Raw genomic sequence first — 10,131 nt, 5'->3', positions numbered from 1 at the left:
CCATATATGCACACACACACACACACACATGCCATATACACACACACACACTCCCAAATGAACTCAGAGTTCCAATTTCTTCTGCCATCCTCCACCTCTTCCCCCTCAGCCCAGCCCAGCTCTTTAAGAAGCCAACCTCAACAGCCACTCACCCAATGCCTCTGGTCCCAAGCCCTTCACGTTCCCCTTGAAAGATCTACTTCCTCCCTCCCCCTTCCCTTCCATGGGACCCAAGGCCAGGCCCTGTCCCTATTTGGAAAGCTCCTTGTCTCTTCCCTCCCGAGGTTCCTGTTTCGACACTGGGGACACTGGCTGGATTGGTCCCTGGTTCTGCTGCCTGTCGTCTCTGTGCTGGTTACATATTCCACCCTGCTGCTGGTAGGTCTGGGCCCAGCCAGTCTGCTCCGTGCCCCTGGGTCTCCCCCATTCTTCTTTCATAGGTCACTGCACTCACAGTGAGAGAGCACCCAGCCCAACCCCTCTCGTTCTACAGAGGAGGAAACTTGAGGCCCAAAAAGAAGGGCCTTGAAGGCCAAGGCCGCCCTGGGGGCTCTCCTATCTGCTCACTGCTCCTTCCCCCTCCTCCCCCAGCTCCTGGCCCTGTTCCTCCATCTCTGGGCACAGCCTCTGCACCTCCACTGGCTTCACAAGGTAAGTAGATGGGCACAGGCCGGGGGTGCCAGAGGCTGAGATGGTAAAGGGAGGGGCGTGTTTCCCCGCTAAGGCCAACCCCACCCCTCCCACGGATGGAAGGCCAGTCAGTTGTATCCTCAGGGACTGTTATCACTGACCGTGCTGCTCGTGGCCGCTGCCCTTGTGGGGCTGGAAATCCAGTGGCAGGAGGAGTGGAGAAGCCTGCGCTTGTCATTGCAAGTGAGCATTAGTCCGACAACCTCCCTGGGCGTCCCCCCACACTTGGGAAGTCCCCAAAAGGGACTGCCCTGGGCTTCCCAAAACCATAGGAGGCAAGGGATCCCAAAGGGAGAGAAAGGAGCCTGGGAGATTGGGGGTCCCAAGGAGGGTGCCACGACTCACTCAACCCCTCCTATCTCCAGGCCACAGCCCCATTTCTGCATATCGGAGCAGTGGTTGCACTCACCCTCCTGGCCTGGCCAGTGGCTGATGCCTTCTACAGGTCTCAGAGAAGAGGTAGCAGCCCCCGCCTTCCCATCTTCCTATGAGCCCTCACCCCTGGCTGCCCCACCATATTTCATCTCGCCCCGTCCTCTCCCCACAGGGCCCAACATGCTGTTACTACTCCTGTTCATTGGTGCAGCCCTGGCTATCTACCTGGCACCCCTGGGCATCTCATCACCATGCCTAATGGAGTACAGTCATCTCCCCCCCAAGCCCGGGCTAGTAGGGCACCGAGGGGCTCCCATGGTGAGCCTGCACCATGGCGAAAGGGAGAGTAGGGAGGGAAGGCTGCTACCCCCCACGCACGCCTCCCCCTCCCCCTTGCCGTGAAGGGTGGGGCACAGACCTCCCCCTCCTCCCTCCCCACATATATATATGCACATCCATGCAAACACAAACACACCAACTTCTCTTCCCAGCTGGCCCCTGAGAACACGCTGATGTCCCTCCGGAAGACTGCTGAGTGTGGGGCTTCTGTGTTCGAGACAGACGTGATGCTCAGGTGGGTCGGGGGGGGGGGGGGGGGGGCGGGGGGGGGCCCGGGGGGGGGGGGGGGGGGGGGGGGGGACTGGCTGTCCTCCAACACATCCTATGCTCCCAGCTCCGACGGAGTCCCCTTCCTAATGCATGACGAACGCCTGGATAGGACAACCAATGTGGCTTCTGTGTTCCCCACCCGAGCTGCAGGACACAGCAGTGACTTCTCTTGGGCCGAACTGCAGCAGTTAAATGCAGGGACCTGGTTCCTGGAGGTAAGTGGGTGAGCTCTGGGGGAGGCCCTGACAGGGCTTCGCCTCTGCTCAGGCAGCTTAGTGCAGGGGACTCAATCTCAGATGTACTAAGAAGTTAGAGCAAGTCGTTTTCCTCCTGGGGCCTCAGTTTTCCAATGCGTAAAATGAGGATTGGCTTTCTACAATTCAGTGACTGAACTATGTGCCCCCCTCCACTGCAGAGACCACCATTCCAGGGAGCCAGGAAGCTCTCAGGCCCCGAACAGCAGGAAGCCAAGAACCAGACAGTGCCATCGCTAAGGGAGCTTCTGGAGGCGGCTGCTGACCTCAATCTATCCGTCATGTTTGACCTGCGCCGACCCCCCCCAAACCACACATATCATCACACCTACGTCAACTGCACCCTGGATGCTGTGCTGAGTGCCGGGGTGCCCCAGGCCATGGTGATCTATCTGGGCTCTCATCCCCCTGACCCCGTGCCCTCCAGCCACATGCCCCAGCCATGGGATTACATGGGGGACCCCTGCCTCGTGCCCCGGGGGGTCCCATTCTGTTCTGATGCCCTTGGCCATGGCAACACTCCCACATTCTCTGTCCCCTGCCCTGGGATGCCATAATGATAGCCCCATCCCCTGAAACCTTCACCAAACTCCAGGTGCTCTGGCTGCCAGATGAAGGCCGGGCTGAGGTCCAACTCCGGGCACCCGAGCTCCCTCAGGTGTATGGATATCGAAAGGAGAACAGGACTGAGAGGCCCCAGCTCCTCAACCTGCCTTACCAGGACCTCCCACTGACAGACATCAAGTGAGCACGAAGAAAGAAGGAGCCTTCATCAGATGGGTGAAGATGCTGTTCGGGGAAGGCTAGGGATGGGTGCCTGCAAGACTTCCCTTCCGGGGCCAAGGGTCAAGGGTTGGGGAAGAGGGGGAGAGCACAGCAATTGAGGCTGACTGGCCGTGTCTCTGCCATCCCTATTCATTAACAGATAATTTCTAGAGTGACAGACCTTTGTCAGACACTGTCAAAGAGAAAGATGGCCCCAGCCCACGCCTTCATCTAGTCCAGAGCTGGGGCACCTGCAGCCTCGAGGTCACACATGGCCTTCCAGGTCCTCGGGTGCGGCCTTTTGACCAAGTCCAAGTTTTACAGCACAAATCCTTTCACGAAGGCAAGCTTAGATTCCATCAAAGGGCTGCACTTGAGGGCCTGGAGGGCCACATGGTTCCCCACCCCTGATCTAGCGCAACAGCCTCATTTTACAGAGAAAGAAACAGACCCAGGCAGGGAAGTGACTTACCTAAGGTCACAGAGGCAGTGAGTGGCAAGGCAGGATTTGAACCAAGGTCTCCTGCTCTTTCCACTGTACTGCGCTATCTCATAGGAAGAGCTGGAGAGACACGCGTGCAATGATGACAAGATAAACGATAACAGAAGTAAGGCTGTCCCTAACTTAGGAGCACCCAGTTTATGGATGTCCCTGTCTCTGGAACTGGGCTTATGCCAGCTGGGAAATAGCGGTCCCACTCAGATACTGGAGTGGTTTGCCATTTCCTTCTCCAGCTCATTTTACAGATGAGGAAATTGAGGCAAACAGATGACATCAAGGCCAACGTTTGACTTATGTCTGACAGTATTCTCTAGTCTTCCACGGCTTCCTTGCTCACTGTCTAACAGCACACTCAGCTCTCACCCATCCAAAAACCAAATCCACTTGCTGTGATGTCCCCTCAAGCTCCCCTTCTAGATCTCTCTTCCCTTGCACAGTTGAACTCTGGGATAGACTTATCTGGACTCTTTGCCTCCACTTCCTTACAACACACCTCCAGACATTTGCAGTCTGGCTTCTGACTCCCTCCACCCTGAAACGAAATCCAGTGACCTGTCTGTCCTCTCCTCGAAGCCCTCTGGGAAGTCTCTGTCGCTATCCGGCACCTCCTCCTCCCAGCTATCCTCTCCTCCCTAGGCTCCCTTCCAGTTCTCCTGTCTGTGGGACTGCTTCTTCTCAGTGGCTGTGCCTGAGCTTAGACCCTCTCCACCCTCCTTTGGCAATCTCATCATTTGCCATGGGTTTCATTATGTATTGTCCCTGCACGGATGACTCCTGGATTTCTAGACCCAGTGCCAATGTCGCTCCTGGACTGCGGTCCTGAATCCACAACTTCCGGCTGACCATCTCCATCTTCATGTCTTCAACCTGGACTCAAGATCTTTTTCCCCATTTCCAGTCACTCAGGCTCAAAACCTGGAATTCTTTCCTTTCTGTCATCCCCCTCTCCAGTTATTTGCCAAATCCCATCAGTTCTTCCTCCACAACATCCCTTGTTTGTCGGCTTCTCTTAACACCCCCCACCCCGGGCACGGTCCTCATCCACCCTGTGGACTAGTGCGAGGTGCTCTGGCTTCCGGCCTCTTCTCTCTCCAATCCATCCTTCCAAGCTGGCCAGTCTTGTTAAGGTGACTCCCCATTGCCTATAGGGTACATTGGTAGATGGCAGGATACATGGCTAATTCTTCAGCCCGGCCTTGAAAGCCCTCCCCAATCTGGCTACCCCCATCCTGTGCCGTCACAATTCATGTTGTTCCTCTCCGTAAACTCTAGCTTTCACACCCGTTGTCATTCACCTGCCCCCACACTTTTGCACAGATTGTGCCCCATGCCTGGAATGCCCTCACCCCTCAGCTCTACCTCTCAGAATCCTTGGCTTCCCTCAGGGCTCATCCTCTGTGCCACTTCTTCCAGGAAGCCCATTCTGACTCTCCCTAGTTGTCAGCGCTCTATCCTTCAGATCACCCTGGACTGACGGTCCCCCCATCCCCATCCCACCCCCTCTCTGGACTTTAGAGTGCCTTACACACAATAGGGTTTTTGTAAGGGGTCTGTGAAGTAGGTGTGTGATCAGATTGTTGCCAGAGAGCAGATGATGGGGTACGATCAGAGCTGAGCTGTGAGAAGATGAATGTGGCACCTTGGCTTAAAGAGGCAGAGAGTCTGAGTAATAAATAGGACACTGCGATGCTTTAGTGAGAGCTAATGAAGTCCCAGACTGAGGTGGCAGCAGCAAGGGGAAAGACAGAGGAGATATTATAAGGGAAAAACTGGTGGGAGTTTGCGACTGAATGTCGGGAGTGAAGGGTGACTGAGCTGTCAAGCCCAAGGGCTTGAGGGAATGAATGGTAGTGCTGGGGAGCCACAGAGGGAATTCAGGAGGAGGGACAGCTACTGAGTTCTGCTGTGAAGATGCTGGGTCCGAGGGGCGGCTGGCCAGCAGGCACCAAGCATCACAGAGGCTGGGAGTCACTTGTGCAAAGAGAAAGGATGCGCCTGAAGGCACCGTGGAATCCGCGGCCCATGACCCGCGCCTATGGGGGCCCTTTCTCTCTCTCCGACACCCACAGGCTCCTGCAGCGCGACAACATCTCTGTGAACCTATTCGTGGTGAACAAGCCTTGGCTCTTCTCCCTGCTCTGGTGCGCCGGGGCTGCCTCGGTCACCACCAACGCCTGCCAGCTGCTGCGGCAGCTGCCCCATCCTGTCTGGCTCATCGTAAGAACTGTTGGCTTCCCTCCTCCCTGCCCCCTCCACTGCCATCCACGCTCTCCCTCAGCCCTCACTGCATGCCTCCTCACACAGAGCATCTGTCAGGGAGCGCTCACTCGTAAATGTCTCCACAGCCCCCTCAAACCTACCTAATGATCTGGATCGTCTCAGACTGTGTGTCTGCCCTGCTACTTCTCTGGGTCTTCTTCCTACAAGGGTGAGCGCCCTCTCTGCATCTCCCGGCCCCTGGTGGTGTCGTGGCACTAGGTGCCACCAGGGCTTGGAGTCCCACAGGCCCTCGGCCACGTTATTGGATAGCCCCCAAACTGGGAGTGCTTGAGGGAGTGGGGAGCTCAAGCTACCTGAACTGACAGTGCAATCCTTCCCTCCCTAAAGGAAATGGGCCAGAGAGAGAGAGAAACCCGGTAAGAGCTATGGCATTACTCATTTGTCGGGCCTTTGCTCTTTGGCCTCCCTGTTGCCCCGTGCCTCCCCGACCACTCCAACGCCCATTCTCGTGCCCACTGTGTTCCTCCAGTTTCAGAGACCTCTGTGCTGCTGACCAAGATCAACGCCATCCTGCTGGAATGAGTGAGGCGCCAGTTCACCCCCAAACCCTCTGTAGCCTGAGGCTTGCCTGCCTCTGCTAGCCCCCAGCCACCGACCCCGAGATGCTGTTGCCAGACTGTTGCTTCTGGTGGGTGGGGTGGAGAGTGGTGGGGCATGGGAATCCCTGGGCAGCAAGTGATGCCAAGTGGTGGGTGAGGCGCATCTGCCTGCCCTCCCACGTGAGGCGGCGTATGGAGGCCAGGGGAACCCCTGGAGGGGACCTCCTCCCGGCTCCCCTCCTGGAGAACTGGCCTGCATCGCGCTCTCTCTGCCGACACTAAGCTGCTTGGGGCTGTGGGCCACAGAACGGCGAGGACCGCGTGGTCTCTGGGTCTTCTTTCTGTCATTCAATGAATTGGATCCCCCACATGGTGTCGTTTGTCTTCAGGGCTACAGGGGTGGGGCCAGGGATCGGGGACCTGGGCCGGGGCCATCATTGTCGCGTCGCCTCCCTCAGCTAGCTGTCTAACAGCACCACCTAGTGCCCGCTGCTCCGCCCTTCCTGAGGACCTGCCGGGTCTGCCTCTTGCCTCTTGCCTCTCTCATCAAGAGGACAGGGCATTGCCGGGCCGCTCACCTTGAGGAGCCCTGGCGGCCACCCCCCACCCCGATGATACCACTCCCGGCCTCTCACGAACCGCCAGCAAGGGCTCAGACAGTATCGGGGGCAGAGCTAAGAAGGACACTAGACACCCGAGCTCAACCTCCTCCTGTTCTAAGGGATGGAACTGAGGCTCAGAGAGGAAGTGATAGAGGACTTGGGTTCAAATCTCAACTCTGATACTCTGTGAGACCTTGGCCAAGTCATATAACCCCTTGGGGCAGGGGTGCGGAACCTGCAGCCTCGAGGGCACACGTGGCCCTCTAGGTCCTCAAGGGCAGCCCTTTGACTGAATCCAAAGTTCACAGAACAAAGCCCCCTCATAAAAGGATTTGTTCTGTAAAACTTGGACTCGGTCAAAAGGCTGCAGGTTCTCCACCCCTGCCTTGGGGCCTCGGTTTCCCCATCTGTTATAGAGACCACCTAGTCCAAATTCTTCTTTGTAGATGGAAAAACTGAGGCTCTGAAGAGGGCAAAGAATACCTTGTTTAAGGTATTCCTGCGCAGGTCCTCTACCTCCAAATCCTCCATCTCTAAATTTTACCCAGCCTCTCCTGGAACTCGGGTCCTTCAAAGACTACTCAGCCAAAGAGGAGCAGAATAGGTTTCACTGAGCTGCGGACAGGGAGCCACAGAGTTGAGGGAGGGGGAACCCTCTCAGACCTCCTCTGACTTGGCTGGCTTCATTTGCCTTTACTAAGTCAATACCTCCTATGTCAGGCTTAGCTGGGATGGACACACACACACACACACACACACACACACACACACACACACACGGCATGGGAGTGGGGAAGCTGGATGAAAGGGAGCCAGGGCACTTAGGTTCTGCTCCTGGGTCCTCTTCTGCCCAGGTTGAGATGCAAACTGGTTGCATCTGAAGCACTGGTACCCACGGGGCTGTATCTTCAATGGAGGGCATCTGTGTGTGTCCACGGCAACAGGATGTGGGGATTACAGCACAAGCTGCCTCTCGATTGGCGGGGGCGAGTTTGAATTTGCTCAAGAGGCTCTCAGCTCTTCTACAATCCTTCCTCTTTTCCTCTCTCCCCCCTCCCTCCCTCCCTCCCTCTCTCCCTCCCTCTCTCCCTCACATAAATAAATTCGATATGGAGGGAAGCAAGTGAACGTTTTTACTCCCTACAGAGAAGCAGCCTGTCCTGTAGCCGGAGAGAATGGGCTTAGGCTCTGGGTGTGGAAGATGGGAGGATGAATCTGTGTTTGATGGGAGGGACTGGGCAAGTCCCAGGCTGGGGGAGGCCTCGTTTGGATTGGTTTTTTAACCAAGTCTTTTCCATACATCTGTCTCAGTTTCATCTCAGCTCCCAGCCCTCCAGTCATAAATCTGAGTCCCTATCCCCAAAATGAACTGTTCCTCCCCCGCCCTCCCACCTCAGCTCCTTCTAGCTCTTAGGCTTACAGACCTGCAGTCCCTAGCCCTGAGCCCCAGGGAGGGCTGGCTCGCTGGGGTTCGAGTTTTCCTGCTCCATTATTTTTAGCTGCTGACTCACAACTCCTGGCATCCGGGGCTGGGGCTAGCGGGCTGGGCTGGGGGGCTATTAATAGAGCAGTTGCCGAGCTCCAACCCAGTTCAGTTTCAGGGCCATGTGAAACTCAGATCTGTCTCCATATCGCACCCTTTGCGGATATGGTGGACCCAGACAGTGGCCAGAACAGATACTCCACCCTAAAGCCTGGAAAGGGGAAGCCCTTTCTGGATCCCTTGGGAGCAGCTTCTCACCCAACACCCACAAGCCTAGAATGTCTGGAATTGGGGCCCCATCCAGAGTGAGGGCCCCAGGGTCATGGCTGGGAATGGCTCTGTTTGAGGGCTGTCCTAGGCCCAGAGCCTTCTAAGACAAAAAGCTGAGTGCATCCTCCTCCAGAGGACCCTGATGGGGAGATGCTGTGGACAGCCAGATAGTGACCCTGGAACTAGAGACCAAGAAGGAAAATGCTGAAGTGGCAGAATCAGAGCTGGAAGAGGCCTTAGAAAGAATCTAGCTCGACCTCCTCGGCTGACATGGAGGAAAAATGACTGGACTCTTGCTGGAAAGCTCCAGTGCTGTTTTCAGCACCTTCTCAATTCAATTCCACAGACATGTATTATGTGCTGTGCAGTGGAGATAAGGTTGGGAAAAAAAAGGCCCTCCCAGGCAGCCACATTCTACTGTGAGATGCAACATGAAAATACAAAATAAGTTAGTGAGAGATAGAGCACTAAGGGATTTAGGAGATGCTTTCCACTGGAGGGGGCACCTGAGCTCAATTTTGCAAGAGGTCAGAGATTCCCAGAGGCAGAGAGGAGGAAGGGCATTCCAGGTAAGGGTAACAGCCTGGGCAAAGATCCAGAGGCAGGAGATAGTGTGCTGTATGAGGAACAGCAAGAAGGTCAGTTTGGCTGAACCCCAGAGTTAAGGGTAGGGGTGTAATAAGGCTCTATCATTAGGCCCATATTATAAAAGGCTTTAAATGTCAACATGGGGAGCCCCTGAAGCTTCCCATGGGCATGGGCAGAAGTGGGCTTTAGGAAGATGATTTTGGCAGCTGTGGAGAGCAAAGGGGCTGAAAGCAGTGAGTCCAACCAGGAGGCTACTGCCATAGTCCGGGCCAGAGGTGGGGAACCTGTGGCCTCGAGGCCACATGTGGCCTTCTAGGTCCATGGGTGTGGCCCTAGAGGACCTAGAGGGCCACGTGTGGCCTCCAGGCCGCAGGTTCCCCACCCCTGGTCCAGACACAAGGTGCTGAGGGGAGTGGGTGGAGCCATGTGGGAGGAGGGAGAATGGTCGGGGCTTGGCAAGGCTCAACAGGGACAGTGAGGAAGTGGGAGGAGCCTGGGATGAACCTCAGGTGGTGAGCCTGGGGCCCTTCCCCCCTCCCCCCAGCCCCCTGCCCCAGGCAGCTGCTCTTCTCTCCCCGACTTGCCTTTCCTCTCCCAGAGCTGCCCCCCTCTCCTCTTCCTATCACAGATAAGCCAGAAATAGCCCCCAATTCCATGACGCTACAGCAGGTACTCCAGGTAACAGATGGGTATCAGTAGGTGGGTCTCCAGGTCACCTGCAGCCCATTTGCAGGGATGCCCAGCAGGCAGGGATGGGGGTGGGCACAGAGCTGCCCTCAGATCCAAAGCTCGTCCGCTGGGTTCCAATCAGGACTTCATTCCCATTGACCTTTTCGCCAGCAGCCCCTACCCCCAGAGTGTCAGAATTTTAAAGTTTGAGGAAAATCTAAGTTAGGAGCTCCGTATCTAAAGGGCTGGAGCTGAGCATGGAACTTCAGGCATGAGCCAGCAGATGGGGGCAGCGTCAACACCCACTCACCTCCCCTACTGGAGACCTAGGGTTCCAATGTGTCTGGGGAGAGAGGGGGTGGTAACAACCCACCGAACTCCCCCCTCCTTCAGCTCTGGCTCAGGCCTTGCTAGTTGCCTAGTAACAAACAGACCACCTGCAGGCGTGTGGGGCTGCTCTTAACCTTGTCAGAGGGTCTATCTCTCTAGAGTTGGAGGTTGGGAC

The 10,131-nt window shown here is 56.3% G+C and overlaps 1 protein-coding gene across 5 annotated transcripts in view; it reads left to right on the top strand.

Moving 5' to 3' along the window:
• Window positions 1–6,384, top strand: part of GDPD2 (glycerophosphodiester phosphodiesterase domain containing 2) — an 8,941-nt gene extending 2,557 nt beyond the window's left edge. For 4 of the 5 annotated variants that reach the window (XM_027836823.1, XM_027836824.1, XM_027836826.1 and 1 more), the window contains 13 exons: window positions 285–378; window positions 592–651; window positions 775–873; window positions 1,056–1,149; window positions 1,238–1,383; window positions 1,557–1,639; window positions 1,739–1,889; window positions 2,090–2,311; window positions 2,524–2,672; window positions 5,265–5,412; window positions 5,541–5,623; window positions 5,803–5,831; window positions 5,945–6,384. In XM_027836823.1, coding sequence (XP_027692624.1) covers window positions 285–378; window positions 592–651; window positions 775–873; window positions 1,056–1,149; window positions 1,238–1,383; window positions 1,557–1,639; window positions 1,739–1,889; window positions 2,090–2,311; window positions 2,524–2,672; window positions 5,265–5,412; window positions 5,541–5,623; window positions 5,803–5,831; window positions 5,945–5,997 — 1,411 coding nt within the window. In that variant the 3' untranslated portion in view covers window positions 5,998–6,384. Of the gene's footprint in view, window positions 1–6; window positions 379–591; window positions 652–774; window positions 874–1,055; window positions 1,150–1,237; window positions 1,384–1,556; window positions 1,640–1,738; window positions 1,890–2,089; window positions 2,312–2,523; window positions 2,673–5,264; window positions 5,413–5,540; window positions 5,624–5,802; window positions 5,832–5,944 lie in introns of those variants that run through there. The other variant, XM_027836822.1, reaches the window with a different exon arrangement.
• The last annotated feature ends 3,747 nt before the right edge of the window (window positions 6,385–10,131 follow it).

The sequence above is a fragment of the Vombatus ursinus genome, unplaced genomic scaffold, assembly GCF_900497805.2.
Source record: "Vombatus ursinus unplaced genomic scaffold, bare-nosed wombat genome assembly UNPS02014819.1, whole genome shotgun sequence".
Classification (NCBI taxonomy): domain Eukaryota; kingdom Metazoa; phylum Chordata; class Mammalia; order Diprotodontia; family Vombatidae; genus Vombatus; species Vombatus ursinus.
Note: the sequence above shows the minus strand (reverse complement) of the source record. Positions and strands in the feature narration are given on the sequence as shown.